This window comes from Asparagus officinalis, chromosome 3, assembly GCF_001876935.1.
Source record: "Asparagus officinalis chromosome 3, Aspof.V1, whole genome shotgun sequence".
Lineage (NCBI taxonomy): Eukaryota > Viridiplantae > Streptophyta > Magnoliopsida > Asparagales > Asparagaceae > Asparagus > Asparagus officinalis.
Window position 1 is genome coordinate 15,256,508 of NC_033796.1, and position 18,150 is coordinate 15,274,657.

General features: G+C 35.1%; 2 protein-coding genes and 1 non-coding gene across 3 annotated transcripts; 1 reads left to right on the plus strand and 2 right to left on the minus strand.

Annotated features, from left to right (window-relative positions):
* LOC109834675 (pyridine nucleotide-disulfide oxidoreductase domain-containing protein 2) lies at positions 2,936 to 13,769 on the minus strand. The gene is given in 19 exon segments (XM_020402706.1): positions 2,936 to 3,216; positions 3,307 to 3,464; positions 3,904 to 3,970; positions 4,144 to 4,264; positions 5,071 to 5,150; positions 5,582 to 5,694; positions 6,167 to 6,279; positions 7,684 to 7,752; positions 7,986 to 8,060; positions 8,153 to 8,197; positions 8,439 to 8,526; positions 9,692 to 9,774; positions 10,834 to 10,884; positions 11,427 to 11,484; positions 11,622 to 11,801; positions 12,397 to 12,558; positions 12,637 to 12,746; positions 12,748 to 12,817; positions 13,753 to 13,769. Coding segments are annotated over 18 exon segments (1,641 nt in total). The 3' UTR covers positions 2,936 to 3,216; positions 3,307 to 3,325.
* On the plus strand, positions 13,056 to 13,127 carry TRNAQ-CUG. The gene has a single exon. It is a non-coding gene; the product is annotated as a tRNA-Gln (tRNA).
* Positions 14,047 to 17,934, minus strand: LOC109833137 (probable LRR receptor-like serine/threonine-protein kinase At2g16250). The gene is made up of 4 exons (XM_020400699.1): positions 16,198 to 17,934; positions 15,454 to 15,582; positions 14,982 to 15,019; positions 14,047 to 14,805 (listed from the first exon to the last, which is right to left on the minus strand). The coding sequence occupies exons 1-4, from the start codon at positions 17,874 to 17,876 to the stop codon at positions 14,231 to 14,233; spliced, it is 2,421 nt and encodes an 806-aa protein (XP_020256288.1). The 5' UTR covers positions 17,877 to 17,934; the 3' UTR covers positions 14,047 to 14,230.

Here is an 18,150-nt window from a genome sequence, read left to right on the forward strand (position 1 = left end):
TCTTGATTGATTGAGATCATCGATATAACTGCTTTAATATACAAGAAGGTGGATAGAGATGCTAATAAGAGTGCCAAAATGATAAATGTCACAAAATAACCAATAACGTTTATCAAGGTTAAGCAATATCCCTTCTAAATGAAATAAACATATCAAAATAAAATATTGGCATTATAATCTAAGGCAAATTGACGGTGAAAAATGCAGTTATTTAGTTCAGATCCTCATGAAAAATGACATGGACAGAGCAAAAATAACATTACTTGATGTAGCGAAACTCTTATAGAATGCACAACAGAAGAATTCATTGTAGAGAAAAAAGAGGTAACTCCTAATCTTATTTAAGTAATAAATTAGAAACACAAAAATTATATATATATAATATATATATATATATATGAAATTAACATTTATTCTCATTAAAACAGAAAAATAATCAAAGTTCGTATTTCAAGAAGTTTATATTGAACAACTAAAATATATTCAACTTTTTTATGATGTATAAGATAAGAAGATAAAAGATGAACGAGTCTAGAGAAATATAACAACACAAGAAATTTAGCTCTAGCTTGATGTCACAATCGATGTAGTTGATAAAGACACTACTCTAGAATTGCCTAGGAAAAGGATAAAAGTGAAGAATGATTGATCTCGACTCAATAAAAAATAAAACAGAAGGAAATAAATGACATTATTATTTCTTGAATATTTTAAAGAATTGTTTAATTTTTTGAGTAAATAAGGAATCTTTAGAAGAGGTTTTTCATGAACTTTTTTTAGTACTATGTGGATGCTTTTATTATATAAAATATACTAGAGTTGACATTAATTTTTAGTTTATAATTTTTAATGAAGTCTATTAATGATTAGGAATAAATTTTATATTCTCTTTAGTTTCGCTCTAGACTATTTTTAATCAATCATCTTAGCTGATTGATTTTAATTATTCATTTTCCTTTTATTTTTCAAGTATTTTTCACTTTCGTAACACTATACTTTCAAGTCAAGCTCGGTTTCATGTCGGTCCAAATAAAATAAAAATTCAAATTGGTTTTGAATTATATTTATTTTCTGTCGATTTAATTATTAACATGAGATTTTAAATTTTGTGTAACGCATTCAAACGAACATTAAAGAAATTGAATAATCATAATGCTAAAGTTTATAGTTAAAAGGGAGCAAAAACTATCAAAATGGAACCGATGAACAAATTTTAGTAAGAAAATAAATCAATACTACTTAATTATGGTATTTACACTAAATTAAGGAAATTATAATTATGGTATTTACAATTACAAGAGAGACTGATTATGTCATTCATATGCATTTTATCAATCTCTAGTTCACAAGTTGCATTGAATCATTGCGATAGCATTTCCATAGAAATCTATTTCATCTTTAATGTCATTCCAAGCACTTCGTTTCACAGAAATAGAAGTTAGGTGGTTGGAAGGAGAGGATGAGAGAAATAAGTGAAAAAAATTGTAACATATAAAATAAGTAATTAATTAGAATGTTAAAAAGTCAAAGCTTAAGAAGATATCACTTTAGTAATGGGTTTATTTATAATAAAAATATAACATTTATTTTGGATGCATGTAAATATGCTGGTTGTAGTATTTATTAATAAAAATATAACATTTATTTTGGATGCATGTAAATATGCTGGTTGTAGTATTTATTTAATGTTTTTTGTCTGAAATCATGACATTTATTTTGGATGCATGTAAATATGCTGGTTGTAGTATTTATTTAATGTTTTTTGTCTGAAATCATGATATGAAAGTTTATTTTGTACTTTTCAATGTAACAGCAAAAGGATAATACAATTAGCTTAATGCATTCCTAATCGTGCCCCTACTCCATGATATTAACATCATAGATTTTTTTTGATACAATGTGTTTTTAAATTATACCGTGAAATACGTTTAGGAGGTTGAATTTTAAAAATATTTAATCTAATGAGATTTTAAGATACATTTGTTCATTTTAGTATTTTTATAATACATTTTGAAATTTGAGTGATCCTAATGTCTCCAAAAAGAAAACTAATCACCAAATTGATTGTACCAATTTAAATTGTACCAAATTGACTCATTTCTACAATAATTGAGTTTCGAAACTTATTTTCAAAATTCTAATATGCTAACACATGCTTGAGCAAATTTGATCATCGAAAGAAGTCGACATCTTGTGCTCTGTTAAATTTTCTATTTTAATCCAAATGGAGTTCTAGTTGACCTTCTCTTTTGTAATTGTATGGTTTTGACTTAGTAGGTATTATGGTGAGTGGAAGAAAATGTATGAGCTAATTTACACTCAAGAGATGAAAGAGAAGTATATAAAAATAAAAAGGATTGTTTGTTAGTTAATTTGGTTCATAGTTTATGCATTGATTCAAATTGAATTTTAAAAGTCTAGACTCTACATCTTGTTATTATAATTATTTGTTTAACTTTGTCTTATACTATTTTGTGATTGATTAGGAAAAAATTCATAGTCTTGAGCTAAAATTTTGGACCCATTAGTAACTGATGCTCAAAAGACCCAAAACAATAAAGAAAGAACTGCATCATTCTCTAATTTTACATTAGATAGTTTCTACAAAACTATGATCCTCCCATGGTTTAAACTTTGATATCCCTCCAATACGATCGTTTCAACTTCTTAGATAGAAGAGTCGCAAGCCCCCCGACATGCAACTAAGGTAGACCAAAAAGTGAACATTAACATTCTAAAATTCTAAATATAGACATAATCATTTGTATGTAGTATTAGATTATAAACTATTGATAATAATTTTATTCTTGACCAAATATTCTTAGGGAGAGTAGGAGGTGCATTTAATAAATAGTTATGGATAATTATTTAAGGATTAATTATAACCAATGGTATAATTGCGAATTATCAAAATTTAAAAGGGCAAAATAGGAAATTAAAAGTTTTGACACGGGTATTATCTTTTATAAGTATAGATAAATTATCAGAAACAATGTAAGTTAAGCCCATCAAAGGCTCAATACAAAGTAACTAGAACTAATGCGAAGCTAAGGTACTCGTCTTTGGTTACAGAAGTGGCCTCTGCCTCTGGTACATAATTTATCTTTGGCCGCAGAAGCAATCAATAACAACTCATCAAGTAGCGATGCTCTGTTCAAAGGCACAGAGCTTTGATCATGTGATACTGGGATAGGTGAATAACATAGCGCAACCAAACTGTCATCATATCGAGCATAAACCCGAGTCAGATTCAAGTTCTTAATAGATGCACACAGCACAAAGTGGAACTTATATGAATATTCTTACCAATAAACCGGGATTCATTTCAGGTAGTTGCTGAACTTTTCAGGTCTTGGATAACCACAGAAGCAGCATTACGCCCAGGTGCACCCATCACACCACCTCCAGGGTGTGCGCCACTCCCACATAGATACAACCCTTTCAGAGGTGTCCTGTAGCCTGACCTGAAGAGAGAGAGAGAGAGAGAGAGAGAGAGAGAGAGAGAAAAGAAGGGAAAAAACCCCATGGGATGTAGTGAATCATTTTGGATGCTCTCATATCTACATTCAAATATATTACAGTGACTTGAACTAGATTAAAGATGCATGCACACGAAAACAAAATTTTAGAAAGAAACCCATGTTAAGCGAGCTAGTAGAATGCAGAAATTTTGAACATTCTGGGAGGCCTAGGGGAGATGTAACATAGTTGTCCTCAGTTATTCTCAAGTAGATGCATTAAAATCTCCTTCATATCTTTATCGGCACACTGTACACAGCCAATGAACTGTTTCTCATGTATGATAGTGTTCATTTTAGGGAATCGTGTAATGTCAACATAGCTCTAGAACGCAATGTAAGAATAAGCTATAATAGCATACTCTTTTCTCAAATTAGAACATACCATCCTTTAACTGGCCGCATTAAGAATAGAGAATCCAAGCTCATTGCACCATGAAAAATGTTTCCCCCTGAAAAAGTTCGCCAGATGCATACATAAGGCATCTAACTCTCATTAACTGAAGATTATTTACAGTACTTTAAATTTGGTTTTAACGAAAGAAGGTAAGCATAGGGGAAACAGGTTTTCTCTAAATTCCTAGCAGACTGTCGTAACTGGATAAATCCAACTAGTGAAACTTACCTGTAAGGCCAATTTCCCTCTCAAGGTCAGGTGGCGTCAACATGTCATAGCCAAGAACAGATGAGCTAAATCCTGGTGCATATTCATCGATCAAGGAGAAACATCTCTGAGCAAATGATTCCTGTAAATAGCACACTGTAAGTCTCTCAGGTGCTGGGGCAACTTCTAGTAACAAACAATTTAAGCATACTAGCAGTGCCCCTTTTTGTGAACAGTCAAGTCCATCCAAGATAAATTGGGACACTGCTAGTCTATATACCAGCTTTTAGTATGAACAGATCTTGCAGATAAACAAAATAAAAACGCTTAGACCGCCCCCCCCCCCCCCCACCGTCCACCAGCAAGAGTGCATACAGCGTAGCACTAAATTTAAATGCCAGCCCATGTTAAGCATAATATTCATAACAAGCAAACAAATAAGTAGCTCACTTGCTCAAATACAAAAATGTCTGGAAAAAGGTAAGAAAATCTTATTATTCAACAAATTAAATACCTAATGCAAAAAGACCTACATACGTATAGAGAATAATGGATCTATATAGCTTATCTGCTATGCAAATAGATAGTATTCGCACTAGCTTCATATTATTAGAATGGCCCGGAATTTGTGGAACCATGAGTAGTCAAAATAGGAGAGGAAAGTACAGTGTTGAACAGTTTAACATGATGAGTACCAGGTATCAAACTAATTTAAACACACTTCCATACGGTCGATTTTGAAGTTCTATTGTTATAACCGTCAGTAGAAGACAGCAACAACAAGGCCTTTACAGGATGCCACCCATCCCAGTACTGCTTTCACCAAAGTGGGGCTCCAAGAAAAACATGCATAAACTTCATATACTACAGTTCATACAACAATTACATAATTCTGTTGTGCTGAAACTATTAATGATGAAATGATGTATGAGGGGATATCAAACCTACCCTGATTCTAGGGTCCTGCCAGCTGCCTTCTGAGAGTTTGTACGGTGTGTACTGGACAAAGAGATTAACAACGTGTTGACCTGCAGAAAAAATATGTCGCTTACAATAATCATGTATATTAGAATGGTCATAGAGTTGAACAAGTTGGTTTCTAATAAATTGAGCAGATTCTTCTATAATAAAAAAATACATACCCTAGAACTAATTCCGATCAAAGTATTGCAAAGGATGTGGCTTTAAGCCATACTTAAGTTTACAGCTTTTGCAAAATTCTTATATCTAAATTAGAATTTCATCTTTTAAGCAATCTCTAGATAGCTTGTTTAATGATAGAATTTTTTTTCCTTATATAGATAAATAATAAGCAATAGCTGGATAATAGTTGATAAATAGCTATCTAAAGACCAAATTGTGATATGCTTAAAGTAACTCCAATAGAAACTTAAGAACCATGCATTGCATCAATAAAAGAATATAGATAGTATTGAAAAACAATAAAAGAATGACATACCTGGTGGAGAAATGGTCTTGTCCAAGACAGAGGGAATTGTCATTTCAATAAGTGGTCTCTTTGAAGGTACACCATTCAAAGCATCCTTGTATGCTAAATCAATCTCCTCCATACTTGAGAAAGACAATAATAAATCAGGAAGACAGATATAATCTCCCAGAGCAGTTCAACGAAATTTTTTTAGGATAGTCCAGCAGAAATCTATAAGAGTGGAATACTTTCATTTTTCACTTTTTACATATTTTTTATTTTGTTTTATTTTTGGGGTGTTTCTTTTATTTGAGTATTTGGGTTAAGTTACAAATTTTGGAGAGAACTTCAAAATTCATACCTAAGTGAATAGAAATAAAAGAGTCAGCTTCATGATTCAGCTACTACTGTTGGCGGGCAAAATTACCAGTGATGTTAACATGTAGAAATATCAGAAGTAGCTTAAAGCATGAAGTTTTCCTTGAAAATTACCACATGGATAAGACAAAAGTATGAAGCGAGTTGTTACTAAGAGTAACTTCTAAATGATGTTACTAATTAAAAAAAAACTTCTAAATGATGTAGCCATAAATGTGAAATGAATTGTCAGAATACCTTTCAGAACCAATATGTATGGTGCCCACATGTTGAGGGCCAGCCTCAGGATCACTATTGCTGCATAGAAACTGAGGCAACCTATCAACAGCTAAGTTAATCTTTGTTGTCCCCTGTCATTGGACAATGTAACGTTAGCTAAGGTATTTTCATTGCATAACATGTTTTCAGTGAAGTAGTTTAATACAGTTTCCGCGAGGGAAAACTGTATGAGTAAGCATAATAGGGAACTAAGCTCCATGGTAGGGTAAAGATTATTGAAGGGGAAAGAATGTGATACAATTATTGAACATAAGAATATCTAATCCAACCACATAAGAACTTATTTACAGTCACGTCCAGAAAACCATCTAAAACTGGAAATTGAGAGCAGTATAAAATAAAAACATTAAAACTGTGATCGTAGTTTTTCCCCACCAACCCAAAAAAACTGTAAATCAAATTGCATGGTTCCAATTTCATAATCTGGTACTATATTGAATGGACAACTCAATAATAAGGTTTCCTACGTTAATATATGTTTGGTACATAAATATCGTAATAAATTTGTTCTGTCATCTAAAAATATCATTAAGCAGAAGTACCCATATGACATAAATAATGTGAGCTGCCTTTTTGGTATGATTATGCATTTGATTTAAATTACAAGAAGAGATAAATATGAATACGATCACATGTTATGATATAATGCACTATACATACATGATGATTTCTGAAAAATTGAATATGCATATGGTCACATGTTATGATACAGTACATTGCACCTACATGCTGATCTCTGGAAAATAGAATAAGCCAAGACATAGATACACTAAGAACAAACATCATTCTATGCGTTTTGTGCTTTTTTCATCCAAAATGTGATCAATAAAAAGCAAAGGACTTAAATCGCACAAGAACAAATACTGTCAACTAGGAGTAATTCAAACAACGATTATCCATTTTATAAAAATAAGTCAATGAAAGAGACAATTCCACAAATTTCAACAAATCATACGTATATTCCACCATTATCTCAACTTATTTTTTAATGATAGTCGCATCAATACCTACTATCCAAATTTACCATATATGATTCTTATAGGTGAATTCTTTAAACAATTTATGAGCATGAAAGACCTGTATTTGATATGCATATTTTAGTCTTGGAGATTCTTATATGTAACAGAAACAGATGAAGCACGTCCTTCAAAGTATCTATTATTCCACATCTAAAAATCATTAGCAAAGGCCTTATTACTTTGTCAACCACTTAAAAATACTTTAAAACATGGAAAAGTAAGTATATGTATAGCCAATAATACATAAGAAATAAATTGTTCTGCAAGAACTTGGTTGGATTCACAACAATCACCATGTTAATATCTTCAACATCAAAAATAAATTCCAATAGTTTATATTATATTAGCCCTCTAAAAGAGTTCAAAGAAGGGAAAGGCATGACATATGTATCAATATCTTGAAGACAAGGCATCCATTACTTGGCAGTGAAAGATCTTTTAGTATGAGAATCTTACTGAACTGTAGTCGATATTTTTAACAGCAGAGAGAAATTCTTCGGGAAGGACATCTGGAGGCAGTAACTCCTGCATAGGTGAAGGGGTAAAAAAAAATTTCCAAAAAAAACCACTATGTAAAACCATATCAACGAACCAAGACTTAGTAGATGTGTATCAATAAGGTATACAACCATAAGGCAACTTCATCTCAAATTCTTGAGGTTGGCTAGAAAATCTAGTGAGGGCAAAATTTACTGGTGAGCTCCATAACATGGATTCTGCAAATATATTTGAAAATGATAATCAATAATTAACCTTACCACAAAAGTCTTATATGGAGTTGTGTTTGACAAAACAACTGAAGAATGCACCTTTGTTCCATCAACCAGTTGTACCTAGGTAATTGTACCAAGTGCATGAAATTATAAGAAAATAAAAGAAAACAAAAGAAAACCAGGTTCAGTGATTAACATGAAACAAGACTGACCCCGATTACTTCACCAGTTTTCTCATCCACTAGCATTTGGGAAACCTAATAACAAAACTGTAAAAAAGTTACTGCCATTTGACAAGATGTTAGTAAGGAACAGATAGGATATAAACATATTTAAGGACATGCTAAAAATAAATTCAAACATGATATAATCAGGCAGTGAAATTTCTTGTGATAAAAAGGGTTGCAGAAGACCAGTGTACTAAAAGTTGGAAAAAGAAAATTATTCTTGGCTATTCTAAAGGATGCACGTATGAACCAAAAAATAGTAGAAGCATACCTCCGCATTGGTGAAAATATGAGCTCCAGCTTCACGAGCTGAATTACTTATAGCCAAGGACACTGAGCCCATTCCGCCTTCAACATACCTACACAACATATTTACCTTCCTCAGAGAGATATTTCCAACTAAGATGAAGAAAAGAAAGAATGCGTCAAGGAGTATATTCAGATTTATACTTTCACTGATTTTCCCTCCAACTTATCTCATTGACTCCTCATACAAACATTTTCTACTAAAATCGTCTTTTTTGAGGCGATAAGCATTTATCTTTCTTACTTTTGATTGAGATTCTTAATTTAAAAATATTTACTAATTTTAACACCAAGTGCAAAGTAGCACCATATTTCTGCATCTATGATTAAGATTCGGAAACTATCAACTATATTGCTACTTTTATCTGTCCGGTCAGTAGCTTTTAAAACCTATAGTATTGACTATTGACAAAAAACACTTGGAAATGAGAGCCAAGTGAGAAGCCACCATAGTCTTATTCAGCCTCATCTTTTATTACACCAAGCGAATGTCGTTGACATGTTGTCAATTAGGCATCCAATTTAAATTAGTAAGTTTTCAGTATTAGAATATCTGTATCATCTTCTTTTTGCACATATACTTCTACTGACATGGATATCACATGGAAATGAAGTTCCACTTTAGTACTTGACCAAACACATGTGTAACCTAAATACAGCTTGACCAAAAACAAAAGAAATAAATCTGACTGCATTTCTACCTAGCCACAGAGAGCAACCAAGTCCCTGGTGCAACATCTTGCCAGATGTTTCACGCATCAAAGGTTCCTCAATTCTCAACCAATAATTACGTTCGCCCCGTTATAGCCTTACTCTTACTGCTCATCTATATATTAGCAGGTTATTTCATCAGGAAGTATATCAATATATCAATTTTGGGCCTGTTGCGAATTGTAATGCAGCATATGCTCTCCATAGTTTGCATTGGCTGTATGATGGTACATTGGATATGTATCACATCTTGCTTTGGTGCACTTTACAAGAAAATTTTGTCCTAAATGAATCTTATGCAACCATGTGCCTTTATTTGACATTTATATCATACTGCGATATGATGTGTCCATATTGCTAACTCAATTCGTGGACTGAACTATAAAACTTACACAATGCATGCATCAAGAAAGAGACCATGCGCTAATTACATGCCCTCAGAAGCCCATCCTTCAACAAGTATATATCATGGAAAAACAAAAATTAAGCCAGAGTTCAGGTACATACGACCATACTCCACGCTCACCATCAGTTTCCCCCATTACATGATGTAGCAAAACATATCCTGAGCCAGGAGTGTGAACGTTTGTCTGAATCAAAGTTTCAGGAGTCAGATGGGCATTCCTTAATCAGAAAAATAAAAGGTAGAAATATTGCAGATGCCTAGAAGCGTTTTACAAAGAAAGTTATAAAGGTGCATGTATGAAAAAAATTTGAAATATTAGGTAGAAATCTGATTAATGAAACAAATTGATTTATAACTTAGTTGTTTTCTTCCATACAAGATGAACGGAAATGCCATATATCCAATAATAAGAATGAAGAAACTAAAGACGGAATAAATAAGAACATAAATGGACGTAGATGTGCATGTCACTTCATGATAATTAGACAAGAATAAAGAGATCAATGAGCTGCTACCTACTAGTTTAAAACTAGCTATATGTGCCTGCTTGGGAAGCTAGGTATTTTCTGTCAGAGAGCGAACCGTTATGCACTTGTTTGTAGAATTGTCATAATTAAATGCAATTATGGAAATCGTATATGATTATGTTTCTTCCACCAACAACTCCACATCCAAAAATCAGATTTGATCCTTGATTAATTTTTCATTTGGAGGTGTTTATGTTCCATGAAATATGTCAAAAATAGGTTGTCCATCAAAATGAAGCCAAACCTTATCTGGGCTAGAACTACTTCGTGATTTTGGTCCAATCATGGGAAACTTGATATTTACCTCCACCATGATTGATAAATTTGCTGGTGATTAGCAACACTTGTTCCATATGATATCTATTACCTAACCATACACCTTTACCGTCAATAAGGTACTCTTCCTTCCATCATGAAAACAAACTGTATAAAGAGGCTTGTTGTATTAAGAAAATATTAAACTACATCACAAGTTTAGTGTACCTAAGCCAAACATCTAAAATCAAGATGAATTTGGATGTAGCAGAATGCACTCAGCTAGACCAAAGAAAAAGCAAACCATAAATTTCAAATAAAGATGTTTTACCAATAAATGGGAACTGAATTTAATCAAAAAATTTAGTTCCCTTAGAGAAGCATGAAACAAAAAGAAATGCTGAAAAGAGAATAAGCCAATTTCTAATGATATACCGAGAAATGTTTTGAGGAATAATTACCATACTCCCAATCACTGCATCAGTAGCAAGTGTTGCTTTTAAAACATCTGACTGCAAGAAGCAAATAATTCAGTTAGTACAGCTTTTTAGGTTAGTGGATGTGGCTGAAGCGGGTGGATTAGAAGGGAGGTTGTGGAATACCTCACAATTCCTAGGACATACTATGTTGATAAAAGATGGTGAGTTTATTAATTCATTTAATAGTGAGAAATATGAACATGTGGTACATCCTTTAGCATGAAGGCAGCTGTTGGTACAATACAAAGCACGCATGTACGAAGGATGGGATGTGTGCATGGTCAGAGAAGTTGGGAGGATTGCTCAATGCAACTAGAGACGGAATTAAGATGCAAAACTGCTCAGGTTTGTATTCTTAGATCATTTGCAGTTGTGTAAGAAATTTTTTATGTTTTAAAGAACTGAACTTAGCAACTATGCAAACTATAAATAAGTAAATAAATAAAAAGAAAGAAAGAAGAGCTGAAAATAGAACAGATCATATAATAATTCTACTGAAAGGAATAGTATAAAAATTCAAACTGGCATATAAAAATTTAAACTGGAAAAGTATGGCAGAGATGAAGCATGACAACCTCAAACCAGTTATTCAAGACCTTCGATGATGGTGAAACTAAAAGATCTACAAATTCCCTGTCAAAACAAATATGTTAGCCCACAAAATAATGAACATTTCGAAGCATATAAAGTATGGTAATAAACGCATCTTACATATATCAACAATCAAAATTGCTGAGAAGGAAAGGTTGTGACTAAAGAAAAACACTTACACCATGTCCTTCTGTCCCAATTTATAAGCATGTTGGAGAAAATGACTCCAGAATGCTGACTTATGCAACTTATCTTTAACCTGGTCCATTAAGGATCCTCCATCGTGCCTAATTTCTGGGGGGTGTGAGTCTAATAGAGACTCCATAAATTTACAAAACTTCTCGAGCTGTTCCTCATACCTGCATTGCAGGAAACCATACGTACATATGTAAAGTAACCTATAACTATCTTTCTAAAACTTACAAAACTCTATTAAATAAGATGAAAATTTAAAATTTTCATGAGTAGCTCTGACCTATAATGTTAGAAAAGATACTATCAAAGCCAGTTATCACATTAGCAATCTAATCAGCAGCTCCATCTCCATTCTCAAATCTATCCGTACATACTATTCTACTAAACAACTGCCACTGGTTGGAGAAACGCGGCATGTGTTTAGTCATTCCTAAACTATCTCCCTTGGAAATAGCTATTATTTATGTATTTCTAGCTTCTATGTTGTTATCCATATCTTGAGACGGTTTAGGTTGAAAACGGTTACATAGATGTTTATTTCATTAATTTTTTTGGTTTCCAATCAGAAAATAACACTCATAGGTTCATTTTGAGTTAGTATTTATCCAATCATAACATTATCACAGTATGCGTGCAATAACACAAATATTAAACTCCATGCATAACTACTATTTATCTACATAAAACACCTTCGATAGTTGATCATCCTTACAATAGAGTTTAGAAGTTAATTAACCCCTAAAAAGAGAAAGTTTGCACCTTGGATAAGCATCCGCGTCCTTTTTACAAAACTTTGAAATCTCCGCGTGATTCAACTCTTTATCCGGCCCTAAAAGCAAATACCGGCCATCAAGACACGGCGTAAACGACGACGGATTCCTTCGAAGAAGCTTTAGCCCATGCCTCCCCAGTTCAAGCTCTCTTAACCATTAAAAAAAACAAATAATAATAAAATAAACGAAGTGAAGGAAAGGTAGAGAGTTTCGCCGGTGAGATTACCGGATGACTGAGGGACGAAGGAGGCTCTGGAGGTAACTGCAGCGAGAGAAGCGAAAGCCAGGGATGATCTCTTCTGTGACGGCGGCGCCTCCATGACGTCGGCGCTCTCTAGACGGCGACGGAGAGGCCGGAGCGGCGAGTAGGCGGCGCGGTGAGGCCGTTGTGGGGCCCGCCGAATGGACTAGCGGTGTTTTCTTATTGAGAGGGGACGGGGGCGGCGGGCGAGGGCGAGAACGGCGCGGCGGAGGGAGAGGAGTGACATTGACGGAGAAAAGCTTTAGTTATTAGTTAAATGGGAGGAGGAAGGGAAATGGTAGTGAAGAAAAGAGGGGAAAGAGGTCAGTTAATGGTCTTCGACGGGAGGAAGAGTGGGCAACGAGACGAAGTTTACAATTTATTAGTAGAAAATTCTATACGAAGGTCCCATGGTCTAGCGGTTAGGACATTGGACTCTGAATCCAGTAACCCGAGTTCAAATCTCGGTGGGACCTTATTCTTTTGTTATTTCGTCAAACTAGCCTGCACTTTGCGCATAGCCCAGCTCCTTATTTTTTTAAATACTATATTTTAATTTTATCTCCATCTGAGTTTTAATATATTTGATTTAATACAATTTTAATATATTTGATTTAATTATTGTATTACTTTAAGTATGGTGGAGCAGATTAGATTTAGTACTGTAGCATAAACAGTAGCTTCGACCGTAGAGGATCATTTTTAAATTTATCTCTATTTTTGTTTTAATATATTTGATTTAATTATTGTATTACTTTAAGCATGGAGGAGCATATTAGATTTAGTACTGTAGCATAAGCAGTAGCTTCGACTGTAGAGGACCAGAAATGGTTCAATGTTCATGCTACACTGTGTGATTTATTGTAGCATAAACAACAACTCTTTGGATTCTCCTTTAAATATAGAGGAGGAGATTTTGTTCACATTTTGATTTGTTTTTCTCTTTCAAATTCTGTTCGTGGCTTCATTTGCATAGGATCGAGGTTTTTTGTTTTCCTTTTTTTGAGTGCATAGAACCGAGGGAATTCAAAATTATATAAATGATGATGCTATCATACTCGGGTTTGATGAGCCTGAGACATGAGGTTCCCGCAAAATTACCATGAAAGCAAAACCATAGTGCTTGACGCCTGTGGTAAATAGAAGGTTCATTCTTATAAATATTATCCAAGAATGTCTCCCTTCGTAATCATTCTTAGAACAATATTATTTTCAAAATTCCCCTCGATCCGAAACACCTTTTTTTTATTTCCTTCTTTTATTGGATTCTCCCATCCTAATGTCAAGCTCTCAGTCCTTTATGTTGCTGACTGTAATCACTACTTACTACAAGATGATTGAAATCTTATCGACTTATGTCATTTTATAGTAGACAAAGAAGAAACAAATACCGTCTAAAACCAAAGATGAGACATATACTCTATATTCCATCCAAATTTTCCTGTGGAAAGAGGCACGAAAACCTCACTCAATGATCCGTTTACAGCAACCAGCAAGCAAACCAGAACAATCAGATATAAGTCACACAATGTACAATTCTAGCCTGAGATTTCACCGGTGAGAAAACTGCACCAAAGAATCAATTTCTCTCTCTCAAGTCCTCATCGCCAAAAGCATTACCTAAAGGCTCAGGAAAAATCTCAGTCGAATGTCTCTTTCTCGAAAAAGAGCACTCACCCAAACTCTCCTGTGACCTCACAGTACAAGACCTCCTCAATGTTACGTCTGACGAACTCTGACGCCAGCTTCCAAAAAAGGCCCCATTCCATGAAGCCCAAGATGATGTACTTCTCAAACGAACAGAATTTGAATTCGAACAGCTATACAATCTCATTAGCTTTAAAGGATTCTCTAAAGCTTTGAGTACGTATCTTGCTAAAGGACGTCTAGATGGTTTTGGATCTAAGCAAGTTTTTGCTATGTATGCTGTCGCAAATACCTCTTGGGTGAGGTCCTCATCTAAGACGAGGGAAGGGTCTATGATTTTTGTAAGAGTTTCTTTGTCGTATAAGCTGATGCATTGAAGTGTGTGGTTGAGCCAATCAATTGTCGTGGAGTCGTTGGATCCACTGAGGCCTAGCTTGCCTGTGACTAGCTCGAGTAGGACTTTACCAAAGCAGTATATGTCATAGGCGCATGTTGGTGCTGGAGAACCTGAAAGTAAATAATTAGAACAAAATGTCAAAGGAAATAGAATTTCGGATATCTATAGCTCAAGTGTAGTTTACAGGTCCTTGTCTTTGTTTATTATCCATAATCCTTAATTATCTGTTTATTGCCCCCCAAAAAAAATTAAGAGATATAAGTATATTATGTGCAAGTATACGCACCAGAAGTGCCTTGATCAGATGTCCTGTGGTCAGGTTTCCTGCATACAAGCAAAAAGAAATGAGTATGAGTATAAAAGCATGTCATGCCAGAGAATTGCATACAAGAGAAGGTAGTTTGTATTCTGAAAGTAAACCGTAGATAAATGACATTTTCATCGATCATCAAGAGTAGAGATCAAATGAGCTTAAACCATCAAGGTTAAATTTCTTCTTATGATTTGCGGACATTTTTCTAAAGATGGATAAGATACTGAATAATCTTATTGATCAAGTTTGAGCATATCCATCAAAATATGGATGGAGCTTGATATGCTCCAACATGCACAAGTAACACAAGTTAAGGAACAACAAATGTGTACTTGTATACTGCTAAAAGAGCAACTGGTTTTCTCTTTGAAAAATACATTGAAGTATATGGCATATTATTAATCTAAGCTGATTAATATAGGTTGGTGACAGAAAATAAACTTACTGTGATCTTCGCAAGAACCTAGTGAAGACATTCTGATATCCATCACCTTCTTGAGCACAGACCTCACTTAAACTTCCTAGAGAGACTTCAAATTTGTCATCCAGAAGAATACTGCTTGCTTGTACATCTCTGCAATTATAGTTGAAAATTTATTAGAGTAGTCCTAACTTGGTTTTATTTCTCTCGAGGTTTGCTATTTATAATACTATATATGAATCCTATTTTGACACATTAATTCAAAAGAAAAAAAGATGGGTAAATAAGAAAGTATGATTCATAAATAGATGACATTTAACATAGTTATATAAGCGGACTGCAGACATCTTCTTTTTGTTGTTCGTATCCCCTTTTGGTAAAGCTAATTGATGGGCTATCTTCCTTCCCCTAAGACGACATTGAACTACTCATTTCCATACATTCTCTACTCAATAGTTTACAAGTGCTCGATATTAGGATACTAAAAATAATGCGTGTTTCTAGATATGTATGTTAAAGTAACAGATGACAGGCAACTGGCATGGCATGAGAAAAATAGTAGGAAACAAAAGGAGTAGGAAAAGGGCCTTGTGAAACACATAGCTGTCCTCGAACATTCTTAGCTTTTATGATTGGTAGATGAAGCAAAAGAGTGGGAAACAAAAGTTAAAGCCGAGGTGTCTAAGAATGAAAATTAAAAGATATATATATGGAGTGTGGATTCAGTCAGAGCCAAATTCATGATATCCTATAGAAGCGAGCTTTTACCTATGCACCAGTGGTGGATTGCACTCATGATGCAGAAAACAAAGAGCCTCAGCCACCCCAACTGCAATCTTTAATCTTGTAATCCAATCCAATGACGCCAACTCCTCTTCTTCCGACTTAATCTCCTTATACAATGAACTAGCCAGGTCCCTATGCGGCATATACTTATAAACTAAAAACCTCTCATTTTCCTTCTCCGAACACTGCCCAAGAAATGGAACCAATCTCGTATGTGAAGCCTTTGCCAATAAATCCACTTCTGCTACATACCCATCATGCTTAACGGTCGCCAGATCAATCCTCTTCACTACAATCGAAAACCCACTTTCAAGAACACCGCTGTAGAGATCACCAGAGTGCCCTTTCTTGATAAGGTTTGTATCGCTAAATTCTGATGTTGCAAGAATCAATTTGTCATAGCTAAATACTTCTCTGTTATTACTCTTGTTCTCTGAAAGAGCCCTAGAAGGTGGCGGCGGGGTTATTTCAGAAGACACGGGTCCGATACCGATCCCTCGTTGATCAGCAGTTCGAGCTCCAGCCCTCATTAAGTAAACTGCAATGAATAGAAGCAATATAATTGACAGACCAAGAAACCCCAAGACCCCAGCCAAAATGTACTTCCATAGCTGGCTTTTCTTCTTCCCATTGGAAGAAGAACTCGGAGGTGGAGTTGAAGGGCCATCATAAGCAATCCCTCTTTCTTTGTAGAAACCCTTGCAATCAATTGGGTTTCTCTGATTCGGCTCGTTTCTAAAGCAATTCAATCCAACAGATTGATTCCTACTCTTATCATCCAATGCAACAGTGCCTTGAAAATAATTCGACGATAAATCAACAACACCAAATCTCTGCAAAAACATCTGAAACCCAACGGAAACCGATCCAAAGTACAAGTTACTCGACAAATTGAACACTGCAGTGCTCACATTAGGATTAGAACCAGTCTGAACTGAATCCGGCAAAACCCCAGTAAAATTATTCGATGAAACATCAATTATCTGCAATCCTAAAGACCATATAAAATCCGGAACCAAACCTGACAATTCATTTCGACTCAAGTTCAGATCCTTCAACCCGTGCAAATCTTCAAGCTGAGCCGGAACAGAACCAATAAGCTCATTATTCGATAAAATTAGCGTTTCCAACTTCGTTAAAATGCCAACGGACGTCGGAATGAACCCAGAAATCAAATTTCCGGACAAATCAAGAACCGATAAGTTACCCAGCAGTCCCAGACTGTACGGAATCGACCCGTTAATCCTCGCAGACCGAAGAACAAGCACAGCAAATGACCGAGAAAGCTCCGAACCGAACCAGACCGGGACCGGACCGGGAAGCGCGAACCCTGTCGAATTGAAAAATTCAAGGCGCGAGAGCTTTTTTAGACCGTCGACGTCGAACCTAGGGTTGGTACGGCCGAGTCGGGTTCGTCGGAGACCGGAGAGGTTTAACCCGATGACGTGGCCCGAGCGGCACGTGACTCCTCTCCAGGCCGAACACGGGTCGGTTTTCCTCGGCCAGTCCCTCGACCGGAGGCCGAGAGTTGACCGGAGACTGTAGAGAGCGGTTAATTCGGTTGTTGAGGTTAAGGGTTGAGTTGATGCGAGAGTGAAGAGGAGGAGGAGGAGGAGAAAAGGGAGCATTTTTTTCCCCCTGTTTGCTGGGTTTGGGTTCATTCATCAGCTTGGATCCATTTCGTTTTTTTTTTTTTTTTTTTTTTTTTTTTTTTTTTTTGGGGGTTTTTTTTTTTTTTTTTTTTTGAATATTTGCTGTTTGGAGATGAGAGAGGAGTAATGAATGCGAGGAGTTAATGAGAACAGCAGAGGACCAACCGCTGCTACCGTTGTGGGCACTTAATTGCTCCTCTGTAGTTCTGTGCTCTGTTAGAGAGAGAAATTAAGGAAGAAATGTTTGGGGTTGTTTTTTTTTTTGGGTGAAGTATGGGGTTGG

Bases quoted from the DNA above. Each gene is read 5' to 3' on its own strand.
- LOC109833137 (XM_020400699.1), bottom strand. From the start codon at position 17,876: ATGAACCCAAACCCAGCAAACAGGGGGAAAAAAATGCTCCCTTTTCTC. The intron at 15,583-16,197 runs GTAAAAGCTCGC...CTATAATTGCAG, and splicing joins AATCCACCACTGGTGCATAG to AGATGTACAAGCAAGCAGTA. The intron at 15,020-15,453 runs GTAAGTTTATTT...GCTTGTATGCAG, and splicing joins AGGTTCTTGCGAAGATCACA to GAAACCTGACCACAGGACAT.